General features: G+C 36.3%; 1 protein-coding gene across 1 annotated transcript in view; it reads left to right on the forward strand.

The window, feature by feature from the left end:
- The window catches only part of LOC114891072 (T-cell receptor-associated transmembrane adapter 1), a 36,343-nt gene that overhangs the window by 3,612 nt on the left and 14,074 nt on the right, over positions 1-18,657 (forward strand). The window contains exons 2-3 of the mRNA XM_029215110.1: positions 8,595-8,705; positions 16,403-16,439. Coding sequence (XP_029070943.1) covers positions 8,595-8,705; positions 16,403-16,439 — 148 coding nt within the window. The remainder of the gene's footprint in view (positions 1-8,594; positions 8,706-16,402; positions 16,440-18,657) is intronic.

Consider the following 18,657-nt stretch of genomic DNA (forward strand, 5'->3'; position numbering starts at 1 on the left):
ATAACCTTCTATTCATAATAGACACATTTAAATTTGGCAGTTTTCAAATTTTGCATTAAAAACAGTATCTTAGGGCTTCCCTGGTGGCGCAGTGGTTGAGAGTCCGCCTGCCGATGCAGGGGACACGGGCTCGTGCCCCGGTCCGGGAAGATCCCACATGCCGCGGAGTGGCTGGGCCCGTGAGCCATGGCCGCTGAGCCTGCGCGTCCGGAGCCTGTGCTCCGCAACGGGAGAGACCATAACAGTGAGAGGCCCACGTACTGCAAAAAAAAAAACCCAAAAAACAAAAAAAAACCAGTATCTTATTTACTTGAAAGCCTGGGACTAGATTTGAGAATCTCTTCCAGTGATTAGTCCACGACTCTAATGCCTTTTACTGATGGGATGATGCGGATGGACAGTGGTGGCAGAGGCTGTGTGGACAGTGACAACATGCCACATCAAAGAGTCATCAAGCATGTGCCTAGTTTGACACCAATCGATCACCACAGTAGGAAACATTCATTTTATGAGTAGAATCCATGGGGATTGTAATATCAGAACTTTCATGTTGAACTTTCTAGGGTGCCTAAAATAAATATATACATTCATGGAATGCAAAGAAGAGATGGTCACTGCTCTGAGAGAGTTTACAAGCCAAGAAAGAGAAACCATCAAGGGAAGCCATATCCTATATACTATAAACTCACACACTTGTCTCAGTTACAGATCCTCTGAAGGAGGAATAGTTAAGGCATTATATGTATTGCTTTTCTATTGTTAACTGTTTAAGTAAAGGCTCCTGTATGAATCAAACCTGCCAGCAGAAAGACATTACATTTGCTTAGCTGGGTTTCCTTCCAGAGTACATGTAATTGTGAATTCCAAAGACAGCACCTGCCAAGAACTTTTGGCTTTAAATGAGTCAGAGGTCTTATAATTAAACCTACTACTATTAGCCCCTGGTAGTTGATAGCTGTTTAGAAACTGAAATCATGGTTTTCCTAGCTGTCATTGCCTCACTAACAACTTCCTGATGCTTTTGGCTTTTTAACAGTACAAATAGTTAAATTAAAATTGTGTAGGAGTTCTTTTTAAATTGATAAAAGCTACGTAAATGAAAGTAATTGCAATTAATGAATAATGATACTAAAGATAGCATATGTCAGGCAAGAATTTTTAGGTACTTTGCACATGCACTATTATAAGAGGGACTGTCTGTATTGAATAGATACCCACATGGGGCTAGAGTACTTTCTATACTACATATGGAAAGTAACTGGGTAAGGGGAGGTACAAAGTATGTGTGTGAGTGTGTGTATGTGAACATTTACACAAATCTACCATTCAAGTTGAAAGTCTCCATCATTTAGCTATTCAATATCTTCTTATCTCTGTGTGTTTTGTTTCGTTTATCAAGATGGGGGCATTTATTGTTGTCAATCAACACATTATGAAAGATACCAAGAATGTGATGAAATACAAAGCTTCTAAATGAAAATCTTCCTATTTGTAACTCAGATCACATTACAAAAGAAAAATATCTTGGAAAGCAGAAGGGTTAGAAAAGAATCACAGACTCCTAAAAAGAGAGGAACACTGGAGACCATGCTAAACCAACCCCCCACGTTAGAATTCAGCCTGTGTTTTAAAAGGCCTCCAATTGATTATGTAAAACAAATTTACTGTTACCGCAAAGACAAAACCCAGCCCTAAAGGACTGTGCAGTGTAGTCCATGTTCTTACCTTGGAGTTGCTGACATATTTCATGAAAATTATTAGGGACTTTCCTAAAGCCTTTAGTGTAAGTGTAGTCTTATGATATTGGTTTGGTTATTTCTTTGTAGCTGAGAGAAAAATTGTCTTCTTGTAGCAATTAATGGACTAATACAACTTTTCAGTGCACCCTTTAATTTAAAAGGAGAAAGGAAAATTTCTAATTGAAATACAATTTTTGCGAATGATAGGATAATTTCTAGCTAGAATTAGTGTAATTTTTTAAATGAAATTAGGGCTTTCTGCTTACTGCCTTGAAGTATACCTTTTTATTTTTTAATATTTATTTATTTATTTGGCCGTGTCAGGTCTTAGTTGTGGCATGCGGGATCTTCACTGCGGCACGAGAGATCTTTCATTGTAGCACACAGGTTTCTCTTTAGTTGTGGTGCAAGGGCTCTAGAGTGTGCAGGCTCAGTAGTTGCGGTGCACAGGCTTAGCTGCCCCACTGCATGTGGGAACTTAGCTCCTTGACCAGGGATTGAACCGGCGTCCCCTGCATTGGAAGGTGGATTCTTAACCACTGGACCACCAGGGAAGCCCTGAAGTACACCTTTTTATACTGTGCTATATTTTATTTACCCAAACCACAGTATATACTAAATACTAGATGCTGTGAGAAATGGAAAAAAACTAAGTATGAAGGAGATTGATTTTATTAATTCTCCCAAGGGTAATAAATTCTAGAGATTTGTTATAATTTTCTATGTATTTATTTGCTCTCTTACCCTTCCCTCAGAAAGAGTGGTATTAGAAGTACACAGAACAGTATAAAGGACAACCAAATACATCAACACAAAGAGAAAATAAGGAGCAAGGTGTACGATTAGTTCACAAATATGAGTAGCATATAATTCCTAGAGATTTAGTTAAGATAGAGTGTGTGTCAGATGATACACAAGGCCAGACAGATGACCAGTGACAATATTCACATGGATTATAAGAGTAAAAATGAACGTGTTCTTGAGGAGATCCTCAGCTTCTTATACCTGATACCAAGTGATGTATTGAGCAATATCTTCTAGTCCATAGCATCTCCATAATTAATAACTTCAACAGCAAGTTTCATACAGTTGGTTCTTTTTCTTAGAATGAGTTTTATTTTGCTCTGATAACAAAGACAGAAAATGTAGAAATGGAAGAGAACAAAAAGAGCAACAGAGAGTTAATTTTTATTTTCTGGCTACAACCTGAAGTTTAGTTCTCTGTTGCTATTTTAGGCAGGTCATCAGCTGAGATGGAAGCAAGTTTGATATTCTCTTAAGAAATCTTGGGTACATAACTGGCACATGTCCCAGTCCAGAAATCATCGAAGCCACCATTTAGAGGTTGATCCAGGGAAAACCTACAGGGAGGGTCAAAAATCTCCTCCCAAAATCAGTTTTGTACCCTTTAAGCATGTGTATAAATGAATGAACAAATTCCTAAAATATGTCATGGGGATTTGATGCAATAATTCTAGACTGGACTATTTCTAAAGCAAGGTTACAAGTCACCCAATTTGGCTAAAGGTAAGTTATCAAAACATCCATCAAATTCTTAATTTTAAGCAGTGCAGCTTTTTGGTCAATGTGTTGTGTTCTTAGGTAAGTTATACTATACTACTTTGTATTATGGTATATAATTTCTAGGCTGAAAATAAAAAGAAATAATAAAGAACATCTACCAAAAACAATAATTTGAGTTTTAAGTGCAGTAGTTAATCTTCAGTCATTCTCTCTCTGACAATGGCTAGACAAAACAACAATTTCATGAGGTTACTCTTGGTTTATGCAGGTAGAACCATGTTGAGAGCATACAGGAAAACATCCATTTTTCTGTTCTCATAGTAGGAGAGTGTGCATTTAATACGTAAAAACAAACATATTAGGTCTTTAAGGTAAAGGTTGAAGAAAAGAGAATGGAAGCACATCCTCATTTCATGCTTCTCAAAATTATTATGTGGTCTGTGAAGAGATTGTTTCCACTCACCCTGACTCTTATGTTTTATGCAAGCATCAGAGTTTTATGCAAGCATATATGTCCTAGAGTTGCAGTAGAGCTCAGCTAGTGTTATTTTCTAAATTTCTTTTTCTGGAGATTTTAATGACACTAATCAAACTTCCCAAAGACTGATTTTCTAAACAAGAAAATAAAATTTTACCTTTATAGTTGTTACCACCCCTATAAATCTAATCAGATAGCTAGCTGTTAGCTCCAACTTCCTTGTATCAAGTTTTCTAGGAAACAAATAATAATCATTAGATTTTTTTGGCAATATAGATTCTGGGCAGAGAGAATTAGGTTGTGGTTGATGAGTAGTTTCACCAAAGCTACAGTGAACACTCTCCTCACAGCGATCTGTTTTCCACCTGCTGGGAGATAGATAGGTCCTTTCTCAATAGTACTAGAGACAAATGTAGCAGAATCTTCACTTGCTCTTTTCCTGGGTTGTGGATGTGTCTAGATGTCATACTTGATCAGAACCTTTCTGTTGGCCCCGGTTATTACATTTATCCTTCTTCATCCACTCTTCATTTACTTAGTTGGCACATGTTTAGTGAGCACCTACTTTGTGCTGAATAGGTTGCCAAAATAATAGTGGGAGTCTTACTAGTAGTAAGATAATAATAATAACAATAGCTACCATTTATTGAGCATCTATTAGTAAGAAATGCTATTCTACAAATTTCATTATAAGTCTTAACGAATACCCATAACAATAGGTACAATGAGGAAATTAAATAATGAAGATAAAGATCAATAAATCATTCTTTCTGTCCTTTGGGTAGCTCACAGTCTAGTGAGTGAGTGCTTCAGAAAGAAGGTACTTTTGAAGGATGACTAGGAGTTTGTCAGATGGCCAAGGCGGAAAGTATTTCAGGAAAAGGGGCAAATATACAGACATAAAGGCATGAAATGGTAAGTATGGTATCTACTGAAAATTGCAAGTGCTTCAGAATGATTGAAGCATGGTATATTATTGGGTGGATATAGTAGGTAAGTCCTAAAAGACAGGCAGGAAACTTAAAGTAACATTTTGTGGAAATTACTTATGGTAAGGAAAGAAAAGTGTTACATCCTCTATGTTTAGGGAAGAGATAGGAGCAGGTACCTTCTCCTGAAGGACCTATGCCACAGGCTCCAAAGAAAAAACAAAGGGACAACTTTCTCCAGAAACCATGGAGGAGAAGAGTGTATGGGGATCATGTGTGTAAAGACAGTAGCTGGGTTAAGAGTGGTGTTTGATGGAGCAAGGATTAATGGAAAGAGCCATCAACCTAAAGTCAGGGCCAACTGAACTAATAGGAACAGAGGCCAAATTGACCTGAGCAGGGTCTGCTTAGTATTGTGTTTTAAAATATTGGCCTTCAAGACACCAAAATTCTTTGAGATGTGCATGTCCTTTGATCCAGCAATTCACCTTCAGGAATTTTTACCTTAAAAAAAATTAAGGTTGGGTGTATAGTTTTAGCTAAAGCTAGTCATCACAAGATTTCTTATATAACTAAAAATTAGAAGCAGCTTAAATGTCTAACGATAAGGGATTGATTAAATAAATTATGGGGGCTTCCCTGGTGGCGCAGTGGTTGAGAGTCCGCCTGCTGATGCAGGGGACACGGGTTCGTGCCCCGGTCCGGGAAGATCCCACATGCTGCGGAGCGGCTGGGCCCGTGAGCCATGGCCACTGAGCCTGCACGTCCGGAAATAAATAAATAAACAAACAAATAAATAAATAATGGAAAATCCATACAGTGGAATAGACAGCAGCTAAAAGAAATGGAAGAATATTTTGCTTATAGGAAAAGACTCATGCTATAAAATTATCAGGGGAAATGTAAATAACAGTATAGTCAGTATAACTAAATCCTATGCCTCTGACCATAACAACTTCTACTCAGAAAATAATAATAAGTTTGGAATTATATTAACCAAGGTGTTCACAGTGATTGTCTCTTGATAGTAGGATTAGAGTTGATTCTTATCTTTTTGTTTTGCTTATCTGAGTTTACTAATTGTTTTTAACTTTGAACATACATGATGTGTATAATAAGTCTGGTCTCTTTGTAGCAATTAAAGTTCATTTATTTCAGTGTCACCAAACACTGACTGTAGAGGGTGAGTGATGAGAGTCTACATTTGGCTGAGTGAATAACCTAAAATGATAGTTGTAACATACCACAATACAAATTGCACTCAAATTGCTTTAAAATGTGAATGAACTTAGAACTGTATCTAGACTGTGGGTCCTTAAGGGACATACACAAGGAAAAGAAAAGAAGAAAACTCTTTAATAATAGAATCATTAATTTAATCATTACTTTAATAACAGAAATCAGAAATTAATAACCCTATACTGTGACAGCAAAGAGGGAAACTGAGACCCATCTGGCAAGTGAGACAGCTTGCTGGCCCGATTGTTCACCATGATAGTTAAATCAACCACCTGAAAGGGGTTATTATCAACAGGAGGTGGGGAACAATCGAGCTCTGAAAGTTTGCCTTAAAAATTTGCTTTAACCCAGCAATTTTACTCCCAGGAACCTTTCTCCAGATAAGTCCACATACATGGAAAATGTCTATCCAATGGAGTTTCTTGCGTTATTGTTTGTAAGAAAAATGTTTTAAAAATCAGAATGTCCATCTTAGAGAATTGGGTATATAAATTATATTACAGTAACACTATGAAATTCTATGCAACCACTAAAAATAACATACTAACATGGTAAAAATCCCCCAAACACAGTGGTAAGTTTTTCTAAAAAGGCTAATAAGTGTAATATTAGTGTCCCATTTATGTTTTAATAGAGGACCTTAAGTGTTATTCTATATTTGATGGTTGGAATTTTTAAAATTTATACTCAGCAGGCACTTGTTTTTTAAATAAACAATTAGACAAAAATCAAATCTAAAAATATGTGCAGTATCATATAACTAGAATTTTTAATATATTTAAAATAGTTTATTATATTATAGAATTCTTTAAGTATTTATGGGATTATGTTCATGATGAATAAATTAGGCGCCTCCAAATGTTAGTGTTTTTAACCAAATTAATTGGTAGCTCTATTGCAGAAGATAAAAGACTGCTCAAGTCTTCTCAGTTTTCTAATACTTTATGAAATATAAAAATTCCCTGAAAGAAAATGAAACCACTCATTTCACTACCATTATCAGTTAACTTTTCCCATTTATTAATTCTTGAAAAATTTTTATAAATCCTGTAGTATATGTCTGGCACAGCAGAGTAGAAGGCAGAAATGGTCCTATTCTCTGTGGAGCATATAGTATTTTGAACATCTAACTACATGGTACAAAATTAAGGAGGTAGCAGACATTAGTAGACAGGTGTTAAAAGAGACACAAACTAGTTCAAACAAAAGCAATGTATAGATGAATAAGTGATATGCAAATTATATGCATATATGTATATGTACATCTATATCATAAATAAATATATATTTAATCACCACTATGCCTAACTATGCTCATTTAAAAATAAATGATGCCAATAAATAAATAAAGCAACTCAAATACATAGAGGGCAGTTCAACCACCACTGCAATGTTAATAATTCAAAGAAAATTAACAACTCAAACGTCAAATCTGAGATTCAGAAAATAAGTAAAATAGAGCAACACAAAGAACATCTGGATTTAGGGAGTCTTTATTTGATGGTTTAAAGACAGGCTATAGGGAAGTAAAGCTAATTTCCCTCCTATTAAAGATTCTGCCTCTTCTGCTTATTGTGTTTAACGTATTTGGATTTCTTTGAAAGGGCTTAAAATGTTCTAGGCAGCCACAGAGAGAGAGAGTTGGGACTATGAAGGAACATAATCTCTATTGTAACTATTTTCACATTGCATTTCTAATTATATGCTCACACATTCACATCCCCAACTAAACAGAGTTCCTTGAGGGCAAAGATTCTGTTTTCTTTACCTTTGATTCCCTAATATAGGGCATAGTTCCTGGCACAGAAGAGATACTGACTGAATACATAAATATATAGTATTATACAATCACAAGTTATTTTTCTGGGGTCAGTATTCACATGGGTACATGACTACTAAGATAATTAGCCGAATTTTACATATGTATGTAACTATATCACATATTTTATAATATATTTACAAATATATTTGTAATTAGGCTAATTATCTTAGTAGTCACTCATATATGTGTAAAGATTGCCATAGATAATCAAGGGCAACTGACAGGCAGTATCCCACAAAACCCCCTTTACAGCTCAGGAATGAAAAAAGAGGCCTTCGCAGAGGGGAAGAGCAGAATCAACCCTCCATGATCTGCTCATGGAGCTCTAAATAGTATGAGAAAACTCCTTATGGCCAGTCTTGACAAAACAGGGTTACTATTATTTCAGTATTATTGTTTTATCCCAACACACAGTGTCCTACAGTACTGGGATTAGTAGAAGGTGATAAGTGATTCTCCATAATAATGAAAGCATGGATTCAATATGACTACAGACAAAGGATTAAAGAAACGGGAAAAGGATAGCCTATTATGACTCTGCATAATATGGAAGTTGTTAATTTTGAACCAAAGTTTTTATAACCTGTCACTATTTGTCAAATCTTAGTAGCTAGACTAAAAATGTCTTCCATTTCATCTTTACTAAGAATGTGGGACACTTGCTTCCTTTTACCCAGGCGGGAATTTGAATACCCATTTTGAAATCTGTAAAAAGCCTTTGGCTGTCAATGCTAACTAATTTCTTGACAGAGATTTGTGCTTTGTTGTGAATAAACACAGCGGTTTTAATTGTGGGAATACCTAGCTCAAAACAAATGAGTATGCAGCTACTATATTAAGCGTGTGTTTTCTTCTGTTCACAGAAAACTCTGAATGCCAGTTTTATGTCTGGGCAATTCTAGCCTTCTTGTGTTTAGCTCTGGCTATATCGCTTATCTTCAACATTTCCCACTATGTGGAAAAGCAGCGACAAGGTAAGACATTTTCAGAAATAGCCATATGAAACCTGCTTGAGTGGACATTGAGTCACTGGAAAACCTACAGAATAAGACGATTTTATGAAATGTTATTCAGTAAGATATTTTTATCTGTAGAAAATCTATTTGGTACTTTTTTTTCACGCTGAGGGTTCTCTTAATTTAAACATGTAATCATGTTAGAAATGTAAACAGAATCCCAATTTTAGCTTTATCTCTACTAGAGGGTATAGCGTAGGAAGGGATTATCCTGGGAAAATGTATTTTTCCATCTTCCTCCTCCAGCTGAACAACTCATGAAATTGTAGCCTATTCTGGAGCATCTGTAAAGGTTCTTTCTGGTGTGTGATGACAAGAGTGAAGACTAGGTCTTTAAGGTTCCACACAAGTCTATTCAAACTTCTCAGCAACAGTCGGCCTCTAGAGTGCAGCAGGCTTGGTTGGGATCAGAAGGGAACTGGAAAAGCAATAGACTGAACCACGGGCTTTTTATCAAACACTCCCAGAGTCTAGGATCTGCCACCGACGGCTTTTCTTTCCATTAAGCTGGGCAGAAGTATTAACCACGTGGCTTTCACCCTCTTGTGCCGTGATTGAATTAGTGTGGTGCGCATCAAGTGGCACAATATTTGCACACTGTAGGCACTCAACATGGGTATGTATGCTGAATACAATGACGGGTGAATGGAGGAATGAAAGTTCAGCTATTTCTTGGAGTGCTCTTAATATTCTAGAACCAAAAAACTCTTGGGGGCAGGACATTTAAGTGGTAAACAAATAGAAAAGAAAAGGTAAATACATTTTCTTTAAAAAATAAATAAAGCAAAGTTAACAAAACTAAGTTAAGTACATGTGTCCAAGTAAAAGTACATGAAGCTAAATTAGAACAATGTTCAGATTCCTGAGAGAGTCCTTGATCCGCTTAAGAGTGTCTTAAGTGTTGATAATGCTAATGTAAGGTATGAAGAAGGCATTATTGTCATACAGATTTGAAAAAAAAAGATGAGAGTCACTAGCAAATGAAGTGACATGGCTGAGGTCTCACATCTGTTCAATACCAAAATCAAGGATAAATGCTCAGTTTTTCTAATTATCTGTTTAAAACAGTTTCCACCAGCACATGCTACTTTTACACTGTTGACCAAATGTCCTCAGCCAGAAACCCAACACTCTTTTAGGCTCTCTATTATATCATTTCTATGCCAAAGATGAAATTCCAGGTAAGCAACACATTTTCATTAGCAATGATTTCAGTACTTATTTTTTATTTTCAAATATTTTTCAGACTAACAAACTTTATATGTCAGTGCAAGATGACCCATCAGACATCTTCTAAAAAGTTTCCTTCCTTTATAGAAAGAAGAGAGCTAAGAGTAGCACTTTTCTTTGTGTAATAGCTTAAGATGACTACATTTCAATTATTTTATTAAAGTATTTTATGAATGCAGATAATATTGTCACCTGAATTAGTAAAAGGTGAACTGAGATCTATAAGAGATGAAATAGTTTAAGGTGGGAACCAGGACAAGAATTTATCTGAGCCAGTACTTCACTCTTGCTTGATTCCGGCCGAAATCCTCTGGAGATGTGTATGGGGCCAGGGAACAAGAGGTTTTATGTGTTTAATGTAAACCCGACGGTTTAACTTAAATTTTATTTAGCAAATTTGACCTATTTACTTTCAACCTAAATAGTCCTTTTTTTCAGCCCTATGATTGCATTGAATTGTGGGGAACATGTATGTTTAGAATCACTTTTTATCAATGTGATCAAGACCAGGGCTGGTCTAATTTTACTGACCTATTACTTCTGCCCAGAACTATTTGGCTGTACCAGTCTATTACAACACAAGGTGAATAGGTTTTCCAATTCTCATTTTTGGTTGTTTGTGTATTGGAATTTATTTACCCATATTCATACCGTTTTGCTACCATACAAACTTTTGGGGGGAGTTATTTGCTTGTGATGATTAGTTGACCACTGTTAAAAGACAGTTGCCTAGCTAAAAGAAAGCGGGCTTTTTTTACAAAGGCAGATTTTTTCTTTTTCTTCTTTCTAATTGTACAAACCCAGGCATGCTATATGTGACTCTATTGCCTAAAATCAACAGAGTGGGAAAGAATGCTTAAAAAAAACAGGAAATTGTGAATGACATTTATTGATGTACTTTTAAAAATCAATTTCAGTTCCCTCAATTGTTTTTAAAATCACGGCTTTTGAAGTCAAGCTGACCTGTATTAGAACTCTGTTTTCAATATCTACCTGGGAGAACTTGTCTGAGGAACGTAACTTCTCTGACTTTCAGATTCCTTACCTACAAAATGTGGAAAATACTATCTAGACCATGGAGTTCTTGTGAGAAGTATGTAGATACCTTAGCACAGTGCTGAGGATTTAGTAGGTGGGTCCTGGACAGGGTACAGCCCACGTCACTGTTCCTGGTGGCCCGGGTGCTTCCTTCTTTCGCTCCTTCCACAAATGTTTGTTAGAGGTTTACTATGGCTTCATTTAATTTTAATGTCTGTTATTTCAGTGAACATTAGTTTCTCTGGCTTTTTCACCCCTCCCACCATCCTTAAACTCTCTAAGCCCTCTCCAGCTCTCATCCCATTTCCTGCCCCCGTCTCTTTATTATTTAACATGTCTGTACAATAACCTGAGTTTTAGTGATAACGGTTGTGTTCAAGTCTGTGAACATACAGGTTCATTTTAGAGAGTTTTCTGTAGGCTTCCATGGAGTTGGTTCTAAATATTAGTCTGTCTCCAATTAATTTATCTGAGCAGTAAAGAGCTAAAGGCTTCTCGAACACATCCCTCTTCTGTACCCTCACCGACTCCTTCACGGTGATCTTATGCCCTACAGATGCATATGAGCCCAGTGGATTGCCCTGCAGCAGAGCCCTGCCTCTCCCTTTCTAAGGATGGTGAAAAAGACAGAGACGCCAGTGGGAGGGGGAGAAAAAGACACCTAGAGAGAGGGGAGTGGAGACATGCCAGAGTGCTCCAGTCTCCACCACAGCCCCCTGATGCTCAGGCCCCTCACTACTGCACTGCACCATCACTCCCACCAGCCAAAGACACTACGCCCTTACCCAGGTCTGAGCCAGGTCCCACAGACTCTGTCTGACTACTCCAGGCAGGATGAAGTGTCCAGCAGGGGAGTCACAATTTTCAGCACTGGGTCAAGTATAGGGATGGAGTGTTATCTCATACCCTCATGTGCACCTTCCCATCCTTTTAGGACACCCTCTTTCCCCCACACCCCACCCCACCCTGAATACCCTAGACCTGCAATCTGCTAGGAATTATGGTACCACCCACTTCCACCACCGGGACTTGGGTTGGGTCATGGGTAGGCTCACCCCCGAGCTCATGGATCCAGAAAAAAAACAAAAAAAGACTGAGACTTCACTCGATCTTTACTCCTTAGGCGGAGCACATTACCCTGGGTCTTGCACTTTATAGATGTGCAAATTTAAGATTAGCCTTGGAACAGTGTTTGTTGTTGCCAAATAAGGCCCTTTGTTCTTATCCCATCTCCCCTTTTTCTCTCTGCAGTCCATTCCCAACCACTCAAGTATTACTAATGACCCATCCTTTCTACCTCATATAAGCAAACAGCACTGTCTGTCTTTCTCACCCAGAGATTCCAAGTGGATTTGGGATTAGCTCTGCAAACTGTTTGACTCCTTTTCAGTCCTCCTGAAGACTCCTCACTGCTTTGTTTCTCCTGGACAGACAGACTAGAAGAGATTGCATCATATTAGCCAGTTTTTCTGCCCCTTGGTCTGTGTACACAATGCCCCTGCATCTGGCCTTATGTAGCTTTTTATTTCTACATCTCTGTGCTATTCTTTGTGGCTAAGAAACTTGCAAGATATGACTCCACCTTGGCAAACAGTTAGTGAGTAAGTTTTGCAGGTGTATTAAATAGCTTAAAAAAGAAAATCTCTATCCCAGCAACAATGCAGTATCTACACATTCAATCAGATAGACAAGATAAGCCACTCCTTGATGTTTTCTGTAGCAGGGCTAGGTAGAAGCTTTGAAATGGAGTCCTCCTTCCCCCAAAATAAATCTTTCATTTGTATGTGATTCTTTGTCCAAATCTGTTCTTTAGTAGGATTATATTTATTTCTTTTCCTGATAGGAATGCATTCACTTTTTCTTCCTTTAAGTCCCCAAAATATTCTTTATCTAATCTTTCTTCTCTGTTTTGAGAAGGATAAAGAACTGCATGGTTTGCTCATACATCAAAGTCCTATCAGTGTATCTCCTATTTGCTAGAAAATTATGGCACATATTTCACATTAAAAATGTATCATAAAATTTGTATTATGGAGTTCAAACCATGTGTTCTTGTTTCTTGTTGTTATGTATCGCACATGGAAGAGTGAACACTATAAAGGGGAAAACATAAAAGAAAATGTTAGCTCACACCCTTTCAACCATGAACCTGACCACAGTGTTTATATCTGAATCACGAGAGAGGATTATGAAAACTCACCCAGCTTTTCTCACACAGAGTCTTGCAAACATAACTGCTTTATAATAAAATAAAAACTGTGTTTGATTTTATTAAATATAACTGAAATGTTTAAGTAGGTTTTAAATCATGCCAGTTACTTTTAAATAAGCCTATAAGGCCTGAGGACAGAGCAAGCTCTTTTCGGGAGCCTGAGCTTGCAGACCTTTCTCCTTTGCCGTAACCTCTAAACCTTTGACTGCTATACCTCTATTGAAAGAGATCATATTCTATCACACTTCTTATGGTAAGTATTGTAAAACTAAAACCACGCAAGTACTGATTGTCCCACTCCAGATTATACATTTAAATGTTAAGAGTAATGTGATGTGGTGACCTCGAACTTTTAAGGTTCCCTTTCAGGGTGCTTCTTCAATACAGTTGGTTTTGATGTGTAATATCCTTTACCCATTACTTATTTTCTCCTTCTTCACATTGTTTTAGTTCCCTTTCATTCCACCTAAGCATCGCATTATTATATTGTAGCCTTTATATAGTTGTTTCTCTTTCCTTTTTCACACAAAGCTTTTTGGTCTAAATCTTTTAAGTATTTATTTATTTATTTGCTTTTCTCTGCTGCTAATACATTGAACTACATTTTCCTTTTCCTTCTATAGAACTATCCTTTTACATATTACAGCAGTGTATTTTCCAGGCACCATCATTCATACTCTAAGCACCTCCAACTGGAAAATCCACATTATCTTTAAGAACTATTGGTCTGTTTGGAGAAACATTTTTACTCCATACCTAGTTTTTTTTATTCTATTTAAGTACTGTCATTATTTTTTGTTTGTTTTTATCTTTTCTTTGAATTTACTACTCAATTGGTGAAAATCTTCTTGCGAAAGGTGAGATTTGATTATTTCATTTCAAATCAAGCTTTACTTATAATTTTTTTATCTTTCAAATAGCATTTAAATTATATCAACTACTTTTCAGCTAATCCATTTAATGAAGAAACTTCGCAATTCAAATCAGCACAATTAAACGTGGCTTGCTGCAGGATATGGATTTAGAAATATAATATTGATAACCAACTTTGTCATTTTCTAAAATGTTTTTACATAAATTATTTCATTTATCTTCCACATTTACTCCATGATATAGGCATTATTAACACTATTTTATTGATAAACTAAGAATCAGTTTTGCAATGATTTTCATGTTCATTTGCAATGAAATGCATTGAAGAGCTGGTACCCAAATCCAGTGTCTTCTGATTTCCTAACCCTGAATTTGTTCCATGATACCTCAGGCTACAGGTGGGCTAAATTCTTGTGTATGCACTTTAATTCCAGACAAATTTGAATAATAATTAATGACCTGAGTATAAACATGTACTTTATATAAAAAGAAATCAATACATACTTTATATTTTCCAGTTAACAATTTTCTAAGCTATATTAACTAATTTTTATTCCTATGGTTATTGATATTTTTTACATTTCTCAAGCTTTCTGATTTTGCTGGGCTTCCATTAACTTGTGGCTACTGTGCAACAGCAGACTTCTCTAGGCTTCTCCCCACATCCATGTTGCATTCATATTCACAAAACTAGTCCGAAGGTAGTTGAAAACAGCTGCATCTTTTAGACGCAGTCCATGGTAAGACATTTACTGTGGGCTAGAAGAAACATATTTCTGACAGATCCCAAATGGGATTCATCACTTTCGGTCCCATAGCTGCTTGATGTTTGTGCTTTGCAAAAACTTCCCGCATTTGGTCCTTTACAGAATTCTTCCAAACACATTGACACATGACATATCCATTTCTCCCTCCAATGTGGTGATTTTAATAATTTGTTTGAAACATTATTTAATAATGTTTCTCTAAGATTTAATGACCTCTGTGGAGAATAACAACTTTGTCACACATAAATCTAACTAAAAATAGTCTTTGTAGTTGTTTGGTGACTTGCTCAATTATTGGGAAACATTTTTGTTAGTTTCTTACCAACACACAGTGTTTTCCAAATGTTAAAACGGAAAGATCACCATTTGATTGCTATTGTCTCTGAGTCACTGTCAGAGACTTAGATAATACTGGGCTTTACTTTCGTATGATAGCTTTTGCAAGATTTTGGTTTTTATTTAATGCCAGGTTTAATAAAATACAATCAAAATATAATAAATATCATATTATATACAACTATTCAAAGAAAATTTATTGAGAAACCAGTAATACACACTGCTTCATAATTTTGACCTTAATTATTAAAACTGAACTCTGAATTTCTCTTAATTTTCCCTATTGCCTCTCTAAAAATTTCTTGAAACTATTTTTTTCCAATTTTGAATACACATATTTAATTTGAAGTACAAATACTTCCTTTCATTTGCCTTTGAACCACCACCTCCAAGGTTCAACAGTGGATACTTTGAGATTTGACCCCTACTTTTTTCATGATTTTACAATCTTACATCAAATCTCCGGTCAGTCTGGTTTTTGCAGACCAGCATACTGTTTCCCTTAAAAGCCATTCTACTGTTTTGATTACTTTTAGAGACTGTGTTGCCAACCTTTTCTGGATTTCTTCTCTCTAGAACCCTTATCTCTCCTTACCTCTCTATTTTTACCATGTGGGTGAAATGTAATCATGACCAGAGGAACTTCCTGAACATTATTTTTATGATGTTGTTGTCACATAGCAAGAAATGATAATGGGAACTCCAAGATTAGATAAATAAGTAAATAAATAGAAGTGTCTTCTAGGGACTTTTTTTTTTTTTTTCTTGCTAAGGAAGAAAAGCCTAACCAAACCAGCAAGGGCAAATAGGGAAATCTGTCAGAAGGAAGCAGAGGTGTTGCGTAGAACCTGAAGGCAGAGAGTACAGCCAGGCCCCACAACAGGCTGGAACCACAGAAAAGGCAGAGACAGGTTTCCAGTGCACTCCGCTTGGTGCTTCCCTGCATGAAATGGCCACACAGCTGGGCTCTGCGTTACTGCCAAGCTGCACCATGTTTTCATTCCAGATTACCAAGAGAGAACCTGATTGGCCCAAATCAGAGAATATCCTTATCCCTAGTTCAAACAGTGGTGGTCAAGTGGCTTGATTAAAGATGTTAACTGACATTGAGGCTAAGCTCCCCTCAGAGCATGCTCTAGAAGGTTTAAGACATGTACGTCAAAATTTCTTTTAATTTGTCTATTTTGAATATCTTTCAGATAAAACATACACGTACTCCGATGACTACTTTCCCAGGTATGTAGAATATGAGTCATAGATTATGATTCCCAAGGAGTAAGGAGAAGTAACTAATGTTATATTGCTTATAGGTTTGGCTCAGGAATGTTTCACTTGGGTTAAAATAAAATGAAAAGTGAGTTTTAATTACTTTTATTTCCACCTGAAGAATAATAGTTATAATATTACTATCTGCCCTAGTTACTTACTCATCCTGAGTCAGTGAGAGAGCTGAATGAAGGACAAAATGAAACTCTAACCCGGTATCTACAGAATCCTCATTAATTTTGGAAGAAGATATCCTAGATTAGGATTCAGTTCAGGTTGTAAAAATGTAGTCTAATTAAATATAGAATTGTGTGGCTCTTAAGAATTCAAGGTAGTAAGAAATCTGGCAATATTGATACAATTTAAGATATGTATGCACACATACATAAACAAGGATGATTGGTGCTGTGCCATTTTTAAGGGTATTGCCAATAAATAACTCTAAAATAATATGCACTTATAGATATAACATAACTTAATCGCTTATGCTTATTAAGAATGTTGCAGATAAATTTGTGTAGTATAAAACTTTTTTTAAAGAAGGTTTATAATATAAAGCATAGTAAAGAAGTTTCATTTTCTTGGACAATATATTCTGACCCAAATGTATCATTAGATTGGAAATTTCTCTTTTAGGATTAAAAAAATCTAAATATAGAAAATTTCCTAGAGGATTCTTCAAGACCTTTTTGAAATGGTAAACTGAAAGGCTGAAAAGGTCTTTCAAAAACACAAAGCTTTCTCACTGTACAGGGTAAGACTGCAAGCTTTTTATTGGCCTCTAAAATGTCCTTTTTTAAAAAACAATTCTTCTCCGTGTGGAAATGTCTCTGGAAGATTCAGATCTGGGCTACAGGCAGACCCACACAAAAAAGACAATCTATATTTTATGACTGTTTTTAACATTGGATTCTACAACATGAGATAATTTAAGTCATTAGTTCATTTCAAGAGTGATTTGCTGATTTGGTTACAACAAAAAATATGACAAAAAGAATCCTACATAACCATGTAGAAGTTAATCTGACGATTGATTTGATACTTGTCATTTGAAAGGCAGTTAAGATGCAGTGTGATAGAAAGTCTTGTGATACTATCGTTCTACCAAAGACTGGGTTAGTGGTTTTTGGATTAGGATGGGAAGAATCAGAAAAATTGGTAAAACACCCATCTCAAAGCAAGCAGGCTCTTAGCTGCAGGGAAAATTCAGAAAGGAGGCTTGTTCTTTTATAACATTTGTTCCTTCAATAAATATTCATTCAACAAATAAGCATTTGTTTAGACAACAGAGATACAAAGATGAAAAGATGCGATCCTTCCCTCAAGTATTTAATAATTTGTTATCTATTGTAATAAATCTCCATTTAGGCAAAATTTGAATATACAGTGCAGATTGTATCTATTAAAAAGAGGCTGGCAAATTAATTCACATGCTTATGTATGTACTTCACAGATTGTCTATTTCTCTGATTATGTAGTTTGGGAGCCAAAGTCACCTTTATAGGAGAGCATGGAGGCTTCAGAAAAAAACGAATGAACTATCTCCAGACATTAAGAAATAAACATTAAAACAGCAGGTGGAAATAAGGGATATCTTTCTTAGGTAGGGCTAGAATTGTGGATGCTTCCTCAGTCCTTAGATGGTTCAAAGCTGGGTAGAAGGGAGGCAAGCTTCCCTCATACTGGGTTCCCTGCTGCACTGCCCCCCCTGATCCTACTCAGCATTGGTTTAGGTGGGAAGCTATGCTGGAGGGGAAAGAAATTTGCTTCTCTGGTCTTATCTTCCTGCTTCCCCAAATCCCTGCCTTCCTACATTAGTAAGTCAGGAACATGATCACTTTAAGGACAGCAAAGCATCTATATCTAATAGGAAGTTAAATATACACTTCCTGGTATTTACCCCTGAGCCACTTTATTTGTCCTTTAAACGTAATTCTACACAATTCTTGTCTTTTGATCTGTGTTAAGAGGATAATGCAGTGAGAATATCATCGGTTTGAGGTACAAACAGTCCTGGATGTTAATCACTCTTGCAATTACCAGGTTTGTAATCTTGGGAAAATGAGCATTGCTGAGGTGGAATTTTATCATCTGAAAAGTATGGATTATAATATAATACTGTACTTACAAGGGTAGCTGACTGATTTTTTAAAAAAAAAGGCGAAATGCTTTATTAGGTGAAAATTAA

Source organism: Monodon monoceros, unplaced genomic scaffold (genome assembly GCF_005190385.1).
Source record: "Monodon monoceros isolate NGI ecotype Baffin Bay Population unplaced genomic scaffold, NGI_Narwhal_1 Super_Scaffold_11, whole genome shotgun sequence".
Taxonomy (NCBI): domain Eukaryota; kingdom Metazoa; phylum Chordata; class Mammalia; order Artiodactyla; family Monodontidae; genus Monodon; species Monodon monoceros.